This window comes from Erythrolamprus reginae, chromosome 7 (genome assembly GCF_031021105.1).
Source record: "Erythrolamprus reginae isolate rEryReg1 chromosome 7, rEryReg1.hap1, whole genome shotgun sequence".
NCBI lineage: Eukaryota > Metazoa > Chordata > Lepidosauria > Squamata > Dipsadidae > Erythrolamprus > Erythrolamprus reginae.
In genome coordinates, this window is record NC_091956.1 from 32,730,788 (window position 1) to 32,752,226 (window position 21,439).

The window sequence follows — 21,439 nt, forward strand, 5'->3', positions numbered from 1 at the left end:
GTCTGGTTTTGGATGATAATAGGGCTAGGTCAATGTTCCCAAAGAAACATATCCAGAAATTTTCAGTCTAAGCCAAATGTCAGGAAAAGTTCTAGCTGGTTTGAGTTTATACTAAATATAAGAAGAAGAACAATCAGGGGTTCATCACGTTTACAGTAGCTAGTGCAGAGAATATTTGGAATGCAATGCACATTGATTCTGAGAGTTTCTATGCTTGATGATTAAAATAGGAAAAAACAGAGTTGGAGGCCATTACCGTTAGATGGATTCATAGCTAATTAAACAACTAAATCCACAAGGAGTCATTACTGGCAGTGGTTCAATCTTGAGGGAGATTTTGATGAAAAGATAGAGGGTGTTTATCAAATCTGAAACTATACAAGTGGAAGGGATAGATAATACTGAAGATGACAAAAATAGTTATGCATTCTCAAACTCTAAATTTAAAAATTCAGTTTAAAACTTTATCATCATCACCATAAATATAGGATAGGGGGAAACTGATAACCTATCAGCAGTTGTAAAGATATAGATGTTTGAATAAATTGTCAGCTGAATGTAAGTTAGTAATATGAAATTCAAGTTTATAATTAAACCAATTCTTAAATTGGGTGAATAAAAAATAGTAAACATAAAGTAATTTTGTTCCCTTCAACAAATTAGGCTGCATGTTAAGAATTTTGTTTAGTTTTTATCATCACATTTAAGCAAAACCTGATTAATCTGACCCCCACATCCAAAAAAGATTAATGCGAATAAAACTAAATCCTATGAAAAATAGTTTAAAGAACTGGATAACTGCAAATAGAAGGATAACAACACTTTTCCCTTGATACAATACTACGTTAAAATTGCAGAGAAGCAATTATCAGTTGATTTGTATGAGAACCTTCCTAGCAGCATGGGATCTTTCATGTGAAAGATTGCTTAAAGATGAAATGGGGTCTCCTTTATTGAAATCATTTAAGGAATGGCCAAATTATCAGACTCTAAAACTGTGTCTTTTACTGTGGAAACTGAATTGACCTGGAAGTTGGGTTACATGTTGTATAGGCTCTAATCATAGGATATTCTTAACTGGGTTTGGAGAGATGTATTTGCATATACCCTAGTATTTCCCTAACAACAATGAGATAGAAAGAGCCAGTTAGCTTCAGTCAATATTTATCCTCCTTGCTGATAAAGAGAATAAATGTTCAGTGGTTCAACAAAACTGCAAAAAGTGACTTATAATCGTTTCTCCCACTAATAATCACTGTAGCATCTCCATGCTGATCATCTGATCTGCTGATCATCATATGATCAAAATTCAGATGCTTGTCAACTGACTCATATTTATGATGGTTGCAATGTCCTGGGTTCATGTGATCCCTTTTTGCAATCTTCTGACAAGCAAAGTAAATGGAGAAGCCAGATTCACTTAACAATTGTGTTACTAATTTAACAACTGCAGTGATTTGCCTAACACTTCTGGCAAGAAAGTTCATAAAAAGGAACTTAACTCACTTAACAATTTTCTTGCTTAGCTTAGCAACAGAAACGTTGGGCTCAATTGCGGTCATAAATCAAGAACTATCTATAGTCACATGTTCACATTCTCAGTATTCTTACATTGGGAAACGAGCTTCCAAATGTATCATTTATAAATATTGAAATTACTTCTGGTTACTATTTTATATTGAATAGGTTCTCCATAAAAACCATAAACTTAGTTTCAACTTGCTTAGTTATATGGTAAGTAACACAAAAACTTATAAAATATTTCTATGATACATACTTTAGACTTTTTGATCATTATTAATTAATCAAAGCAAACAAATTATTTTACCAAAAGCAAATAGAAATATATATGACAAAGTAACTACTGCATGCTGCAAAGTGTTATTTAGCCACAATATGCTTTCTGATAATTTTAACTAAATATGAATCAAATTGTTCTATTTTCAACTTCAAAATTCTAATGCATGTTCAAATAACTTAAAAATTGATAGATACATAAGCATTTCTGTAAGAAGATAACTTCTACTTTATGACATGCTGCTGAATTACACCTTACAAGAGTTTTCAATACCAGTTGTTATTACTTAGAAAGTCGGTTGTTTGTCATCAACTTAAATCACTGTTAATTTCACAATTCTGCTTAGATTTGCAAAGTAATATAGCAAGGATATTCAATTGTAAAGATTTAACTGGGAACGAGATTTTAAAAAGAGTTGTAGCATACCTGATAGATATCAGATAGACTGCTACTGCCAGAGTCACTAGTGATGCTACATCCTGAATGACTAGATGAAACGTGGGTCACCTGTGGGTGGAGACTGTCAGTAAGGTGCAGTTTTGTAAAATCTGCAGGTAGCTGTGGACAGAAGAGAAAAATAACTTTAGATTTTGTATAATGGCAAAGATTTCATAACATTTGTAAAACTTCACAATCATGTTTTTCTAAGATATGAATAAATTATTAAGCATATTCATGGTTTAAGAAGATTGAGAAATATTAAAATATAAATATAAATGATTTGTACAGAACTAGAAACAATATTTCAGTTACTGGAATCCATCTTTTCTGATGCCTAGTGACTACAGAAAGTCATTATAACCCTCAGTAACCCTCAGTTTATCAGGGAAAAGCTATATGTTAAATATGAATTATAGTCAAATTAACATTCAGTCAATTTACATTGTTTAACATCATTATAAAAAAATATAAATTGATACAATTTATCAAAATTTCTTTTAAAAATCCAGAAAATAGAATTTAACTGCTACCTGAGATATTAGCAGGAACATTTTGTTTTTTGTTACATCTAAATTCTGCTAACCTAAGTTCTTTTTAGATTTAGATTTTAGACTTGGCAATACTTTTCATGTGTTCCTCACACATTAGTATGAGATTAAAAAAAATTTGTTGTTAAAAAAAGAGTACATGATTTACAAATTATCTAATCCTTATTTTGGAAAGAAGTGTGTTAAAAACTGGTATAACATGTGATATTTTTAAGCTCTAATGGCAAGAATGAATCTTATGTATTCAATAACAATAATTTTTTTCTAAAATTTTATGGCTAAAAATTTATTCGTACCAAGTATGTGCAAATTTATTGAGAATTCTGATGCACATTTTTTCTAATTTCTGAAAACCTCAGCTACTTATAATTTCTAAAAGTACCAACAGCTCTGATCATCTCTTTTACACACAATAAAGTGTTTCTTCCCTTCCCTCAATTTGTTTCTCTAACCAATTTTATTTTGAAACTGAACCAAGCGCGGGGGAAATGACTGGACCACAATTATTGAACAACAGTATACAGAGCAAGACATAGCTCAGCTCAACTAAACTGTTCCCAATATGAAGTCTTCAAACAGGTGAAGGACATTTTCAAACAAGAACACAAGTATTTTCCAGTTGAACCAAAGATATTGATATTAACAGTTATTCTCTTATACTTTTTGTCTTTGATCTGCATTTAATCATCTAACAAACCCTAACCCTAAACTTATACCATCCTTTCCATACCATTCTATTCAGTTTTGTACATTTTCAGTTTTGTACAGTAAATTTAGAGTATTATAGTCAATGACTCTCTAAAAGAATGCAAATGACCAGCTGTGTCCCAAGGAATATAAATATAGAGAAGAAGCTAGTAACTAGAGTCCAGTTAGCTTGACATCAGTTGTAGTTAAAATAATGGAGACTGTACTCAAAAGTAGGATAAATCAGCACCTAAAAACAATAACTTATTGGATCCAAATCAGCATGGCTTTGCTGAAGGCAAATCATGTCAGACTAATCTCATTGATTTCTTTGACTATGTCACAAAGGTGTTGGATGTAGGTGGTGCCGTGGATATTGCCTATGATATGCTTCCACATAAAGAACTGATAGATAAGTTAGTGAAGATTGGACTTAATCCCTGGATAGTTCAGTGGATTTGCAGCTGGCTGAAGCGTAGACATCAGAGAGTTGTTGTTAATGGCGAGTATTCTGAGAGAATGGTTATAAGCGGTGTGCCACAAGGGTCTGTTCTGGGTCCTATTCTTTTTAATATGTTTGTGAGTGACATAGGGGTAGGTTTGGTAGGGAAGGTTTGCCTATTTGCCGATGACTCTAAAGTGTGCAATAGGGTTGATATTCCTGGAGGCGCCTGTAATATGGCAAATGATTTAGCTTTACTAGCTAAATGGTCAAAGCAATGGAAACTGCAGTTTAATGTTTCTAAATGTAAAATAATGCACTTGGGGAAAAGGAATCCTCAATCTAAGTATTGTATTGGCAGTTCTGTGTTAGCAAAAACTTCAGAAGAGAAGGATTTAGGGGTAGTGATTTCTGACAGTCTCAAAATGGGTGAACAGTGTGGTCGGGTGGTAGGAAAAGCAAGTAGGATGCTTCATTGCATAGCTCGAGGTATAACAAGCAGGAACAGGAAGATTGTGATCCTGCTATATGGAGTGCTGGTGAGACCACATTTGGAATACTGTGTTCAGTTCTGGAGACCTCATCTACAAAAAGATGTTGATAAAATTGAACAGGTCCAAAGATGGGCTACAAAATGGTGGAAGGTCTTAAGCATCAAACGTATCAGGAGAGACTTAATGAACTCAATCTGTATAGTCTGGAGGACAGAAGGAAAAGGGGGGACATGATCGAAACATTTAAATATGTTAAAGGATTATATAAGGTTCAGGAGGGAAGTGTTTTTAATAGGAAAGTGAACACAAGAACAAGGGGACACAATCTGAGGTTAGTTGGGGGAAAGATCAAAAGCAACATGAGAAAATATTATTTTACTGAAAGAGTAGTAGATACTGGGAACAAACTTCCAGCAGATGTGGTTGGTAAATCCACAGTAACTGAATTTAAACATGCCTGGGATAAACATATATCCATCCTAAGATAAAATATAGGAAATAATATAAGGGCAGACTAGATGAACCATGAGGTCTTTTTCTGCTGTCAATCTTCTATGTTTCTATGTTTCTATAGATAGAAAACATCCTGCAGAAAGCACAGCTAACAACACAATCCTTTCAGCAGTTCCAAGAAGGCTATACAACCATTTGCACTACTCAGGTAACCCTGAGGACACTACTCAGGTAACCCTGAGGACACTACTCAGGTAACCCTGAGGACCCATCAAGTGTCCTTGACGACTCTCTAAAAGAATACAAGTGTCTGTAAAGAATATAAATCCTTCCATTCCCCACCATCTACTCATTGGTAAAGAAACTTATTGGATAAGAAACAAAAAAAGAAAAACAAGAAAGTCCATTTGCCTCTTGAAAAAGCATATTTGGGGCAACTATGACCTGGGTGACTGAGAATCTCCATAAACTTTTAGTCTTCTTCAATCTGTTTCTAATTTTCTATGCTGAACTAACTTCACTATATGTAAACATCCCAGTAACCCAACTAGGTATCATCTACCATATTTTTTAGAGTATAGGATGCACCTCCCTCCCCCCAAATGAAGAGGGTGGAAATGTTGGTGCGTCTTATACACCGAATACACCGCAGCCCTTTTTTTGCTGTCTCGAAGCCCCCACTACCATCACCACCTGCAGAGAGCTCTTCAGTGATGGGGAATGACAAAAATGCCTGCTTTTGTGAAAAGTGGGCCATTTTTCACCCATTCTTTGGCAAAAATGGGGTGGGGAAACAGTCTTGGGAGCCTCCACAGCATTCCTGAGGATTGTGGGAAGGCCCTTTTTCACAAAAATGGGGGCATTTTTGCCATTCCCCAATACCAAAGAGCTATCTGCAGGCTCCCCAGACTCTTTGCCCATTCAATTTTTGTGAAAAAATGGGTGGAAAATGGCCCATTTTTCACAAAAAGTGAGACTGTTTTTGCCTTCTAATTATCCCATCTAGCATGACTGGTAGAGGAATTCTGGGAGTTGAAGTCTACTAGTCTTAAAGCTGTCAAGTTTGAAGACCCCAAGGTTAGGGATTAGGAGTGCAAGGGTATTCAAACTCAGCCAGTTTAATACTTATGGACTTCAACTCCTATTCCTGAGCTAGCATGACTGGAGGAGGATTTCTGGGAGTTGGAAGTCCACAAGTCTTAAAGCTGTCAAGTTTGAAGTTTGTAAAAAGTGTACATGTTTGTAAAACATATTCTGCTATACTGGTATTTTATTAATTATTATATTACTACATCATTTGGTTCAAAATACTTTTCCTCTTGTTTTCCACCTCTAAAATCTAGGTGCGTCTTATACTCCGAAAAATACAACATTTAATAATAATAAGTAGACCTTTATTACAGTCAAAGACCATCAATATAATAATAATAATAATAATAATAATTTTAAAAAACAGAAAAACAGAACATCCATTTCAGATTCTTAGAATCTAGACATTTTAGTATCTCTTTGATCCTAGTAGCAGATTCTTGGGTGATAAGTGTAGTCCTTGACTTACAACAGTTCATTGACCATCCAAAGTTGGTCGTCACCCAAGTCAACAAAGACATGCTAGGTGTTGAGGTTCTTGGACATCTGGAGACAAATGACTAACAAAATTCATGACTTTTGGCTGATCAACCAAAATTGACCAATTGTAAATATACAAAAGATGTACATATCTCGCTATGATGAAGGCACACATTTGCGACGAATCCCCACTGCTGCTGCGCAGAATCTGGCCACCTGTACTGTAATTATGGCCTGTTCATCTTTAAGCACCCATTGGAGATAGGTAGTGTCTGAGTGGCTAGGATACCTTGCAATTAGTGGCAAAATATTTTTCCCCTAATGTCTGTATAAAAAGAGCATCTCAGGAGCATGTGTCCCTCAGTCTCCACCTCTCCTGAGCCACAAGGGCAAAATCTTTCAGTGAATGGTATTCTTTTGTACTTGCCATACAAAACGACGGATGGAAGCGCATGGCACCGTATAAGACCAAATGCTTTTCGGTGGTTTGCTGGTTCCAGTTGTCTAAGATATCTGGCAGGAGCCACAACATATCTAGTGACATTTGGGGCCAGAAACAGCGGAGCTTTATTTAAGTCCTCCTGCCTTTCAATGTCCTCCACCCTTTTTCGCAAGATTTGTTTTGCTAGATCATAGTTCATCTCAAGTATTGAAGCCGGGGAGAAGCCTAATTTGTGAAGATTGAACTCGATGGCTTTAATCCATGAGGAGGAAAATTCATCGTGACTGATTAATGGAGCAAGACCTTGCGGAAAAAAATTAAGCTTTAACCACATATTTAGAGACGCTATACAGATTCTTGCTTCGACTTTTATCAATCCAGTCTCCAGGCATAGAAGTGTGTTTGAAACGCAATGTGGCATCTAGAGAATTGCTCTAATAAATTTGGATTGAACTAATTCTAGTGGTGTAAAGTGTAAAGCTGAAGCTGGCGGTCCAAGCAAGGACCCATAAAGAAGCCAAGTTAGCAACTTGGCCATAAAAAGCTTAATAGCAGCAGGAACATAATAACCTCCCTTTGTGCAGAAAAAATTGAGAATGGAGCTCGCTGATCTTTGGCCCAAGGCAGCTGCATATTCTCCATGTGCTTTCCTTGAGCCATTGGCCTGAAAGATCACCCCCAGGTATTTGAAGGTGGTTACCTGCTCTATTTTGTGCCCATCAAGATACCATGAGTATGTTTTTGGCCTTTTTGCAAAGGCCATGATCTTTGTTTTTCCATAATTTATACTCAGGTTATTGTTATTACAGTACTGAAGAAGGGCTCGCAAGGCTCTTTTAAAGCCTACTGGCGTCCTGTAGAGCAGCGTTTTCCAACCGGTGTGCCGCGGCACACTAGTGTGCCGCGAGACATGGCCAGGTGTGCCGCCAAGCTTCAGCTGGATGGGGCGCTGCCGGTACTTCCGTCCTGGGGCTCCCGCTCGCAGCTGTCCCCCGCCTCCTGCTCGATGCCGCGGTTTTCGGCGCTCTCCTGCTGGGCCCCAAAGAAGGAAGGCAGGAAGAAGGAGAGCTCCATTCTTCGCACCTTTTTCCCGCCTTCCTTCTTTGGGGCCCAGCAGGAGAGCGCCGAAAACCACGGCATCGAGCAGGAGGTGGGGGACAGCTGCGAGCGGGAGCCCCAGGACGGAAGTACCGGCAGCGCCCCGCCCAGCTGGAGCTTCTCTGGCGTCGACGGCAAGTGTCCGATGGGAGCGGGGGGGGTGGCCGCAGCGGCCGCAGGCAGTCGCGGGGAGATGGCGGCGGCGAGAGGGAGCGCTCTCTCTCTCTCTCTCAGCTGACTGCAAGCGGGAGCCCTGACGGTGGCGGTTGGACGTGCTGCTGGACGTCGTACATGCTGGCACTGCGTGCCTGGCATATACGGCGTCCAGCACCACGTCCAGCTGCCGCCGTCAGGGCTCCCGCTTGCAGTCAGCTGAGAGAGAGAGAGAAAGAAAGAGAGACATATAAGAGAGGCTGAGAGAGAGAGAAAGAGAGACATAGCAAGAGAGGCAGAGAAAGAGAGACAGAGCAAGAAAGAGAGACAGCAAGAGAGGCAGAGAAAGAGAGATAGAGAAAGAGAGAGAGAAAGAGAGACATAGCAAGAGAGGCAGAGAGAGAGAAAAGAAAGAGAGACATAGCAAGAGAAAAAGAGAGACTTAGCAAGAGAGGCACAGAGAGAGAGAGAAAGAGAAAGAGAGACATAGCAAGAGAGACAGAGAGAGAGAAAGAGAGAGAAAGAAAGAGAGATAGCAAGAGAGGCAAAGAGAAAGAAAGAGACATATAGCAAGACAGTGAAAGAGAGAGAGAGAGCAAGAGAGAGAGAAAAAAGCAAGAAAGAGATAGCAAGAGAGACAGAGAGAGAGAGAGCAAGGGAGAGAGAAAGACATAGAGGAAGGGAAGGAGGGAGAGAGAAAGAGAGCAAAAAAGAGAGGAAGAAAGAAAGAAAGAGGGATGGAGAGAGAGAAAGAAGGGAAGGAAGGAAAAGAGAGAGAGGGAGAAATAGAGCGAAAGGGAGGAAGAGAGAGGGTTTTTTTGTCCAAACTTTTCTTTAGCGCCCCCCCCCCCTTTCAGTGTTCCCCAGGATTTTGAAAATATGAATAATGTGCCGCGGCTCAAAAAAGGTTGGGAAACACTGCTGTAGAGGATCACAGCATCATCTGCATAGAGCAAAATGTTCTGGTCACCTTTTTTGGGGGGGGGATGATTTGATTTAATCAACCATTTGCCATATCATTTATTTCGCTGATAAAATCGCTCGGATCCGGGTGGACCTCAATTCCAATTGGATGACAGAGTCAACTGACAACGAGTCAGTCGAGGTGATTGGGGTCCGTACTTATCCACCTGTCTGGGAAGAGTTTGATCTGGTGACACCTGATGAAGTGGACAAGGTCATTGGAGCTGTGAGTTCTGCCACCTGCTTACTGGATCCATGTCCTTCCTGGCTGGTCTCCACCAGCAGGGAGGTGACACGGAGCGGGGTCCAGGATATTGTCAATGCTTGGGGAGGGGGTCCTTTCTGGATCCCTATAAGGAGGCACTTGTGCGCCCCCTCAAGAAGCCTTCCCTGGACCCAGCCATTCTTAACAACTATTGGCCAGTCTCCAACCTTCCCTTTATGGAGAAGGTTGTTGAGAAGGTGGTGGCGCTCCAACTCCAACGGTCCTTGGAAGAAGCCGATTATCTAAGCCCTCAACAGTCAGGATTCAGGCCCGGCTACAGCACGGAAACTGCTTTGGTCACGTTGATGGATGATCTCTGGCGGGCCCGGGACAGGGGTTTATCCTCTGTCCTGGTGCTTCTTGACCTCTCAGCGGCTTTCGATACTATCACCCATGGTATCCTTCTGCGCCGGCTCGAGGGGTTCGGAGTGGAAGGCACTTTTCTTCAGTGGTTCTCCTCCTACCTCTCCGGTCAGTCGCAGTCGGTGTTAGTGGGTGGTTAGAGGTCGACCTCAAGGTTACCCCCTTGTGGGGTGCCTCAGGGGTCGGTCCTCTCCCCCTGCTATTCAATATCTACATGAAACCGCTGGGTGAGATCATCCAGAGGCATGGGGTGAGGTATCATCAGTACGCAGATGATACTCAGTTGTACATCTCCACCCCATGTCCAGTCAATGAAGCAGTGGAAGTGATGTGCTGGTGCCTGGAGACTGTTGGGGTCTGGATGGGTGTCAACAGACTCAAACTCAACCCGGATAAGACCAAGTGGCTGTGGGTTCTGCCTCCCAAGGACAATTCCACCTGTCCGTCCATAACCCTGGGGGGGGAATTATTGACCCCCTCAGAGAGGGTCCACATCTTGGGCATCCTCCTCAATCCACAGCTCACATTAGAGAAACATCTTTCAGCTGTGGCGAGGGGGATGTTTGCCCAGGTTCGCCTGGTGCACCAGTTGCGGCCCTATCTGGACCGGGACTCACTACTCACAGTCACTCATGCCCTCATCACCTCGAGATTTGACTACTGTAATGCTCTCTACGTGGGGCTACCTTTGAAAAGTGTTCAGAAACTTCAGATCGTGCAGAATGCAGCTGCGATAGCAGTCATGGGCTTCCCAAGGTATGCCCATGTTACACAATACTCCGCAGTCTGCATTGGTTGCCGATCAATTTCTGGTCACAATTCAAAGTGTTGGTTATAACCTATAAAGCCCTTCATAGCATCGGACCAGAATATCTACGAGACCGCCTTTTGCCGCATGAATGCCAGCAACCAATTAGGTCCCACAGAGTTGGACTTCTCTGGGTCCCGTCGACTAAACAATGTCTTTTGGTGGGTCCCAGGGGAAGAGCCTTCTCTGTGGTGGCCCGACCCTCTGGAACCAGCTCCCCCCTGAGATTAGAACTGCCCCCACCCTCCTTGCCTTTCGTACACTCAAACCCCACTTCTGCCGTCAGGCATGGGGGAACTGAGACATCTCCCCAGGCCTATACAATTCATGTATGGTATGTTTGTGTGTATGTCTGCTTTAATAACGGGTTTTTTTAAAAAATGTTTTAAATTACTAGATTTGTCTTGAATTGTTTTATTGTTGTTGTGAGCCGCCCCGAGTCTACAGAGAGGGGCGGCATACAAATCTAATAAATATTATTAGTATTAGTATTATATAAAAGTTGAAAAGCAAGATGCTGTTTAACCCCTCTTTCAGTTTTAACTGGCTTTGAGAGGGACCCTTATGTATTACATCTCACCTTGAGGGACGTTTTGGTATGTAGGGCCCGTAGTAAATGAAGAAGCCTTTGGTCAATGGAGGCAGCTTCCAGCTTCTCCCATAATTTAGTCCTAGTAACTGAATCAAAGGCTGCCTTGAGATCTATAAATCCTGCTGAAAACTGCTTAAAAAACATTCCACCCGATATAGAATTTAAAAATTTAAAAAAGTTAAAATAAGTTAAAAGTATAAAATATTTTGTTTAAATGTTTAAATGTAAAATAGAGTTAAAAATTTAAAAATGAATTAAAAATATAAATGAGTTAAAAAGAAAGCCTATTTACTTTTGGAGGAGCTCTTTAGAGCCAGTGCTGCCTGTCCTCCATCTTGGCATTTACTTCTTCAAATATTGAAACTAGCCACTCACTCATATTGTTTCAAGCACTGGAACTATCACAACTGAAATATCAGCGTTCACTACCTTATTGATCAGACCTTATATATCTTCCACAAAGTCCTCAACTTATGATCATTTGACTGTTCAAAAATATGAAGCTGAAAAAAGTGATTTGTGACTGGTCCTTGCACTTCTGACCACTAGAACATTCCCATGGTTACATAGATTGAAATTTGGGTGCTTGGCAACCAGCATTTATTTACAAAGAATTTAATGATTCTGGGATGCAATCGATTCACATAATGATTATGTGATTTTCTTAGCAATTTACTTAACCACAATGGCAAAAAAGGTTGTAAAATCAGATGTGGCTCACTTAATGATTGCATTGCTTAGTGATGTAAGTTCCAGTTCCATTGTGGTCATGAATTAAGGACTGTCCATAAAATTTAAGTCATAACCACTACTGCTAAAACAGCATGCCTTGTGTTAGCTTCACCAGATACTCCAGACCAAGAAACCAACTCTACAAGAAAGCTAAAACTACTTTTAATGAGATTACCTATAACAACATAATTTTGTAAATCTGATTGTACTGAGCCACCTCCTGCTTTTCATAGTTCAATTAGGGACACATATGTCTAAGTTACTTCCAAACATTACCTGCACACTCTGGATATTACAAAAAACCATTTTAGCATGTTGTCTACAGCATAAACCACTCTAATTTATTGTTAATAAACCACACAATGGATAATGAAACTGTAGTTTTATAAGCACTTGGTGGCAGGCCCAAACTGCTAATTCTTAATCAAATTCTCACAAGCAACAATAAACAACAGGACAATGAAATTAACATGGGAACCGGACCATATAACCTTAATATGGGAACCAGATCTTACAAGACATCTAATTGTCTAAGAAAGTCTACTTTGCCATTATATCTACATCAACAATACCATTACAGGTTCCAATAAGAATATGTGCACGATTAAAGTGCTTTCATGGTTTTCCTCTATTATGATATATGCCATTATCTGCAATACAAATATAAAGGTATAATCAATATAAACATATAACAGGGACCAGTTTTGCGCAGAAGGATTAATGTACAGTTTGGCATTAGAACTCAAAACAATGAAAATGTAACATCAGAACAAGAATAATTTATGGCAGAACTCAAGCCATATTGAAAAAGCAAGAGCACCACTGAACTACCTATTACTGAACTTACTTATAGGCAATCTCAAAAAGGCTTGATAATGTGTTTTAACACCTTACAATTGGTAAAGTAATTCTAATCTGTCCTACATGTACCGGTGTCAGCATAACCAATCTCTACTGCCCTCCTTTCTTTCTATTTCTGCCCCAAATTAAATCCTACATCAATCTAGGCATTCCATATATCTGATGGAAATGAGCTACAATTTTTTTTTTTAAAACCCTTATACCTTTTGACACAATTTGTAGAGATAGTCTTCATTGAGCAATCACAATTGGGGATTGGCAGCTCTGTTCTTAAGCAAAGTAGTCGCTAAGTGAACTTGACCCACCGAGGTAAAATTTTAATTGTCTGATTCGATAAATTAAAAGGGTGAGAGTTAATACACCTGATTATGGAACAATGACCTAGTTTTATTTATAAATATGAAAGACAGACATTCCCAACATAGGATAAAATCCAATTAATGCATTTTATATTGGAATGCTACTTTAAATAAATGGTTAGTTTCTGTATAATTTATATTAATCTAATGGCCTTCAGAAATGTATATTGAGAATACAGGTCCCAGAATCACCAATAAATATGACACTTTAACAATTCTCCAAGGAGAGGAAGAGGTGTTTTTACATACAATCGCATATACTACTTTATAATTTCAATCACTAGTTACAGAAATAAAGACAATTTTTGATTTAGGAGTTAATCAATACAGTGAGGTTTTTTTCCAACTTGTAAAAACTGTAAGTGACTCTGCATAATGAACATTTTAAAAATAAATTAAAAACAGTTCCCAATACTTGTAAATATAAAAAATAAAATACTTTCAGCTAAGGAAAATACTACAACCAACAGTTACTGTTAGCCAAGAGACAGGACCCTTCCCACACTTAACCAGAACTTTAGAGCCTTACAAAATGTTAGCAGGGTCACAACTATCCTATTCTGGATAGAGCATGTTCCACAGTGCTATGGTAGAAAGGCAATGCCTCCTGGGCTCTCCCAACCAGCATACTTGGCTAAAGTTCATCAACCATAACCGATAACGAATATCATATCATATAGAATAGAATAGAATAGAATAGAATTTTTATTGGACAAGTGTGATTGGACACACAAGGAATTTGTCTTGGTGCATATGCTCTCAACGTACATAAAATAAAATATACATTTGTCAAGAATCATGTGATACAACACTTAATGATTGTCATAGGGGTCAAATAAGCAATGAAGAAGCAATATTAATAAAAAACTTAGGATATACGCAACAAGTTACAGTCATACAGTCAACATGGGAGGAAATGGGTGATAGGAATGATGAGAAAAACTAGTAGAATAGAAGTGCAGATTTAGTAGAAAGTCTGACAGTTTTGAGGGAATTATTTGTTTAGTAGAGTGATGGCATTCGGGAAAAAACTGTTCTTGTGTCTAGTTGTCTTGGTGTGCAGTACTCTGTAGCGACGTTTTGAGGGTAGGAGTTGAAACAATTTGTGTCCAGGATGCGAGGGGTCAGTAAATATTTTACCCGCCCTCTTTTTGACTCGTGCAGTATACAGGTCCTCAATGGAAGGCAGATTGGCAGCAATTGTTTTTTCTGCAATTCTGATTATCCTCTGAAGTCTGTCTCGGTCCTGTTGGGTTGCAGCACCAAACCAGACAGTTATAGAGGTGCAGATGACAGACTCAATGATTCCTCTGTAGAACTGAATCAGCAGTTTGAGCTTCCTGAGCTGGCGCAGAAAGAACATTCTTTGTTGTGCTTTTTTGATGATGTTTTTGATGTTAGGTGACAATTTTAGGTCTTGAGATATGATAGAACCTAGAAATTTGAAGGTCTCTACTGTTGATACTGTGTTGTCTAGTATTGTGAGAGGTGGAAGGGTGGAAGGGTTTCTCTTAAAGTCTACCACCATTTCTACGGTTTTGAGTGTGTTCAGTTCTAGATTGTTCTGGTCACACCACAAGGATAGTTGTTCAACTTCCCGTCTGTATGCGGATTCATCATTGTCTCGAATGAGTCCGATTACTGTTGTATCATCTGCAAACTTCAGTAGTTTAACAGATGGATCGTATGAGATGCAGTCATTAGTGTATAGAGAGAAGAGAAGTGGTGAGAGTACACAGCCTTGGGGGGCACCTGTGCTAATTGTACATATATCTGATGTGATTTTTCCTAGCTTCACCTGCTGCTTCCTGTCTGTTAGGAAGCTTGTGATCCACTTACAAGTGTGTTCAGGTACCGCTAGCTGATTTAGTTTGGTTAAGAGAATGTCCGGTACGATGGTATTGAATGCTGAACTGAAGTCCACAAAGAGGACCCTGGCGTAGGTCATTGGAGATTCAAGATGTTGAAGGATGTAGTGTAGAGCCATATTAACAGCATCATCTGTTGATCTATTTGCTCGGTATGCAAATTGCAGGGGGTCTAACAGTGGATCCGTGATGGCTTTCAAATGGAACATCACTAGCCTTTCAAAGGTTTTCATAACTACAGATGTTAGAGCAACTGGTCTGTAGTCATTCAGTTCCTTGATGGAGGGCTTCTTTGGCACTGGGATGATAGTCAAGCGTTTGAAGCAGGAAGGAACATAGCACAACTCTAGTGATTTGTTGAAGATTTGGGTGAAGATGGGGGCCAATTGGTCAGCACAGACTTTTAAGCAAGAAGGAGTTATCTTGTCTGGGCCTGGTGCTTTTCCAGGCTTCTGTCTGAGAAATAGATCTTTCACTATCGTAACAACATAACATAGCACAACATAACATAATATCTAATGATAATGGCCAACCATTAAAATTAAAACAATATCGTAAGCACAATGTTTATATAAATAAATAATTTCCTAAACTTTTAATAATTGTTTAATAGCAATTCTAGTAAGATAATAGCCAAATAACTAGTTTTATCCATTGCAATAATCTTTAAAAGCATAAAATCTTAATCATAAAATAATTTAGTTTCCAAATAGATTACTCACTGCAAATATTTTTATCTTACCCATTTGAATGAATCTAGACAGCTTACAATATCCACACATTTTAAAAATGCATACATTAATTCAGTATTAAAACCTTAAAACAAAATCTGTTCCTGTAAAAATCTCTATTATTGAATCTCCTATGGAAAAGGATTGCTTTTTTAATAAACGACAAAAGAGCAAGTGCTGACTTAACTTTAGAGGGCAAAAAATTCTAAATTGAAAGAGCTGATACTAATATAATTCAAATCATTATCTTCTGGTAGACTGTATAAGTAGACAGATTCTACCTGGAGGGGATGATCCCACAAAGTTAAAAGTCCAAGACATATATGGCACTAGCATCTTGAATTTATTTGCTTTGTTACTCTGTTGCGGATTTCTAAATAATCTGGCTAATACAGTAGTCCCTCACCTATCACTGGTGTTACGTTCCAGACCTGGCCGCGATAGGTGAAATCCGCGATGGGGAATTTATCGACTGATAGTACTTATTTAAGTATTTATATTGTAATTGTTTGGTAAGTTTTCATTGTTTTAAGTGTTTATAAACCCTTCCCACACAGTATTTATTTTAGATACAGTATTTAAATACAGTATTTACAATTTTAGATATATTTTTTTTTAAACCCTGCCGATTGAGTTCGGCGGGCTGTTTAAATCTGCCGATCGACTTCCTCAGAAACCCGCGATGAAGTGAAGCCGCAGTAGGTGAAGCGCGGTATAGCGAGGGACTACTGTAATCAGAAACATAATCAATCCATGTGCCCCCCTCAAAATAATATACTCATAAGATATTCCATAAGCTATTTTTGTAATATCAAAAATGAGGGAGGGAAGCAGGGAGGGAGGGAGGGAGGGAAGGAAGGAAGGACGGAAGGACGGAAGGAAGGAAGGAAGGAAGGAAGGAAGGAAGGAAGGAAGGAAGGAAGGAAGGAAGGAAGGAAGGAAGGAAGGTAGAATGGTTAGTTGTATGTTAAACTCATATTTTCAATCACATCAATCTGTCCTCCCGTGCATAATGGAGTAACCAGATCTTAACTGAAGCCCACAATTAAAGGAGAAGACTGGATCTCAGTGGTGAGGAAATTCTAGCTTGGGGCCTACCAGAATATAAGGGGGAATCTAGTGACAGAAGGCTGTATAATGCCAGCCATACATAATCCATTTCATGTATGTGTCTTGAAGGTAGCAGTATATTTCAAAAATACTTTATGTTTGAGGTGTTCCATTGAGGTGCAATGGAAGGTAGAGGGAAAACACAGAACACTAAATTGCACATACATTATATTAAATTGCCTCCCATTATTGATTTATGATAGAGGTGATATCAAAAATTGCAAAATTCCCAGAGTATCATCAGATTGGCTTTGTTGATTTATGGAAGAAATGTTGAAATTTAGAGAAAAGCAGGGGTTAATAAAATCCATAAGCTCCAATATTTTTATTCTCCCAGCATCAATCAAGAACCTTTCCATTTTCTCTGCTTCATACAGATAGAAGTAGGAAGAAAAGAAAAGCAGCACAGATGTCAGCTTCAGTGATCTGAGCAGGCAGAGGCTCTAAGATGACTGCCGCAGCTCAGCCAAGGCACAGATAAATAACTTTGTTTTCTAGAAATTGTACATTTTCTAACCATCTGTAAGATGGTAATGAGGATTAGAGTCCACATGACTAGTCTCTCTGCTTATAGATATCCTCAGAGCTACAAGGAATATGTCTAATATCTATCTTAGATATCAAACATAAAAGAGGTTAAATGCTTCCACCTTCTGGAATGTTCAAGGAGATACCAAGACTATGAAATATTTTTTAAGTAACCAAATCAGATTTCACTCTCAACTAATATGCATATGGAATTCTTATAAACTTTCATAATCCCTTTTCTCAGTGTGGCATCTGCTGATTTAGTTTATATCATTTTAACATCCTAAGAAAATAAGCTCTTAGAATTAACCGATTAGAACCTGTCTTCAGGTCAGAACTGGCTTCAGGAAATAAGACAATTTCAAAAGATCCATCTTGATGCCAACTTGACACACTGAGAGTTTTTCAAAAGAAAGAAGGGCTTCAAAATGCTTTCAGGGAATAAGAGAGTGGTTAGGAAGGAAGAAAGGGGGAACCAAGAGAAGGGGGGGAATAGACCTGACCAAAGACAATGGCAGCAGAAATGAAACTCCCCTAGACTTCCTAAATAGAAAGTTTACGTATCATGGAATTTTCATTGAAAAATGCTTCTATTGTTAAATATTTATACAGAATGGGACTGGGGGAAAATACTTATCTCAATAAGTTAAAATGTGTGAGGAAGACAATTATCAAGCAACCTGACCCAAACTAAGTTTACTAACAGACAGCCACTGAAACTGCTGAAATAGGGTAATCATATGCTATATGATGCTCGCTTCAGTCAATTATCTTATTTCTAGATTTTGAAATATCTGAATAGTTTTCAAAAATAATTTCATAAAGGATATACCACAGCAACTCAATATCACCAGGCATTAATATGATTTTTACAATTGGGCACAGTAGCTGGTCTATTGTCTAGAAGGTTTAGGTTTAGGTTTATTGGATTTATATGCCGCCCCTCTCCGCAAACTCGGGGCGGCTCACAACAATAATAAAAAACAGTACAGTACACAATACCAAATCCAATGCCCACCCATCCAGTTACAATTTAAATTAATAATCTCATAAAAACAGTATATATAAAAAACAGGCACACAGTCAATCAATCAACAAAACAACATGGGCAAGGGGGAGGTGTTATACTGGGGAAACTAAAGTAAATAATATACAGTGTGTGGGGGGGGAGTATTTAGTTAGACACCAATTGTGCAAGTTCTCCCATTTAAAAAGATGAGAGAGGCCTGTAATTGACATCATAGGTAGACCTCAACCATGAGAGACAACATGAGAAAACACATCCAGAATATCACATTGTCTGATTTTTAACGAATTTATTTGAAACTTATGATGGAAAAAACAAGCAAGATTTCTGGCTCTCACAGACCTGTAACTTCTTCTTTAAGAGGTTCCTCTGTCCTCCACTCGTTACCTGTAGTAATGGCACCTGTTTGAACTTGTTATCAGTATAAAAGATACCTGTCCTCAAACGGTCACATTCCAAACTCCACTATGGTGAAGACCAAAGAGCTGTCGAAGGACACCAGTAACAAAATTGTAGCCCTGCACCAGGCTGGAAAGACTGAATCTGCAATAGGCAAGCAGCTTGGTGTGAAGAAATCAACTCTGGGAGGAATAATTAGAAAATGGAAGACATACAAGACCACTGATAATCTCCCTTGATCTGGGACTACACGCAAGATCTCATCCCGTGGGGTCAAAATGATCACAAGAATGGTGAGCAAAAATCCCAGAACCCAGTGAATGACCTGCAGAGAGCTGGGACCAATGTAATAAAGGCTACCATCAGTAACACACTACGCCGCCAGGGACTCAAGATTCTGCAGTGCCAGATGTGTCCCCCTGCTTATGCCAGTACATGTCCGGGCCCGTCTGAAGTTTGCTAGAGAGCATTTGGATGATCCAGAAGAGTATTGAGAGAATGTCATATGGTCAGATAAAACCAAAGTAGATCTGTTTGATAGAAACACAACTCGTCGTGTTTGGAGGAGGAAGAATGCTGAGTTGCATCCAAAGAACACTATACCTACTGTGAAGCATGGGGGTGACAACATCATGTTTTGGGGCGGTTTCTCGGCAAAGGGACCAGGATGACTGATCCGTGTACATGAAAGAATAAATGGGGCTATGTATTGTGAGATTTTGAGTGCAAACCACCTTCCATCAGCAAGGGCACTGAAGATGAAACGTGGCTGGATCTTTCAGCATGACAATGATTTATTTATTTGATTTATTTATTAGATTTGTATGCCGCCCCTCTCCGTAGACAACAATAAAACAATTCATGACAAATCTAATAATTTAAAAACTTTTTAAAAACCCCATTATTAAGCAGACATACACACAAACATACCATACATAAATTGTATAGGCCCAGGGGAGATGCCTCAATTCCCCCATGCCTGGCGGCAAAGGTGGGTTTTAAGGAGTTTACGAAAGGCAAGGGGCAGTTCTAATCTCCGGGAGGAGCTGGTTCCAGAGAGTTGGGGCTGCCACAGAGAAGGCTCTTCCCGGGACCCGCGAAACGACATTGTTTAGTCGACGGGATTCGGAGAAAGCCAACTCTGTGGGACCTTATCGGTCGCTGGGATTCGTGCGGCAGAAGGCGGTCCCAGAGATATTCTGGTCCGATGCCATGAAGGACTTTATAGGTCATAACCAAATACACTGCCAGGGCAACGAAGGAGTGGCTTCGTAAGAAGCATTTTAAAGTCCTGGAGTGGCCTAGCCAGTCTCCAGATCTCAACCTTATAAAAAACTTTGGAGTTGAAAGTCCGTGTTGCCCAGCGACAGCCCCAAAACATCACTGCTCTTGAGGAGATCTGCATGGAGGAATGGGCCAACATACCAGCAATAGTGTGTGTCAACCTTGTGAGGACTTACAGAAAATGTTTGACCTCTGTCATTGCCAACAAAGGATATATAACAGAGTACTAATTATTGATCAAATACTTATTTTCCACCATAATTTGGAAATAAATTCGTTAAAAATCAGACAATGTGTTTTTCTGGATGTATTTTCTCATGTTGTCTCTCATGGTTGAGGTCTACCTATAATGTCAATTACAGGCCTCTCTTATCTTTTTAACTGGGAGAACGTGCACAATTGGTGTCTGACTAAATACTCTCCTCACACACACTATATAAGCCCATACTTGGAGTGGATTAATTGAGCTACTCTCAGCCTGACAGTGCTGCTATACACATTGCTGGAAGGAGCAAAGTACTGGCTATTCATAATAGACGGTGATGATTTTTTTTCCCGCTGCCTTTGCTCAAAACCCAGCATCAATGTTAATAGAATCTGGGGTTCTAAGTACTGTTCTAGTTGGCAAGCTAGTTCTCCTCCTATTCGGAGAAGTTATTGCTTTCATGAACATGAATTTCATCATCTAACATCATAACATGAAGCTTGCTATCCAAAACAAAAGCACAGTGGTAAAAATGTAGAATTTGCAGAAATTATTCAGTGGTTGCTTCTTTTGAAAACAATAAAAGGCAAAAGGTACAAAAAGATTACCCGTTTATCATACTACAACTAACTTTTCAACTAAATCCACATTTTCAGAGCTTGTGCTTGTTAACCTATGATTTCATTAATTACATCAATTCTTTAAATATCAATAATGTATTGTAATCCCAACAGAATACAAATGAAGATTTACTGGAAGAAGACTTACATGAGTTTTAAAATACAAATAATAACAACACACTAAAAATAATTTCAAAAATCCATAAAAAAATAAAATATAAATAACATTTAATACTTTATTTTACAACACAATATGTGAAATGAATGAATGAATGAATGAATAAATGATGAATGAATGAATGAAACATAGAAACAGAATGTTGATGACAGAAAAAGACCTCAGGGTGCATCTAGTCTGCCCTTATAATACTTCCTGTATTTTATCTTAGGGTGGATCTGTGTTTTTCCCAGGCATGTTTAAATTCAGTTACTGTGGATTTGCCAACCACATCTGCTGGAAGTTTGTTCCAAGGATCTACTACGCTTTCAGTAAAATATTTTCTCACATTGTTTCTGATCTTTTCCCCAACTAACCTCAGATTGTGCCCCCTTATTCTTATGTTCACTTTCCTATTAAAAACACTTCCCTCCTGAACCTT

The 21,439-nt window shown here is 39.0% G+C and overlaps 1 protein-coding gene across 6 annotated transcripts in view; it reads right to left on the reverse strand.

Annotated features, from left to right (window-relative positions):
* The window catches only part of RAPGEF2 (Rap guanine nucleotide exchange factor 2), a 245,238-nt gene that overhangs the window by 67,006 nt on the left and 156,793 nt on the right, over positions 1 to 21,439 (reverse strand). For all 6 annotated transcript variants that reach the window (XM_070757287.1, XM_070757283.1, XM_070757284.1 and 3 more), the window contains one exon: positions 2,225 to 2,356. In XM_070757287.1, the coding sequence (XP_070613388.1) occupies positions 2,225 to 2,356 (132 nt within the window). The remainder of the gene's footprint in view (positions 1 to 2,224; positions 2,357 to 21,439) is intronic.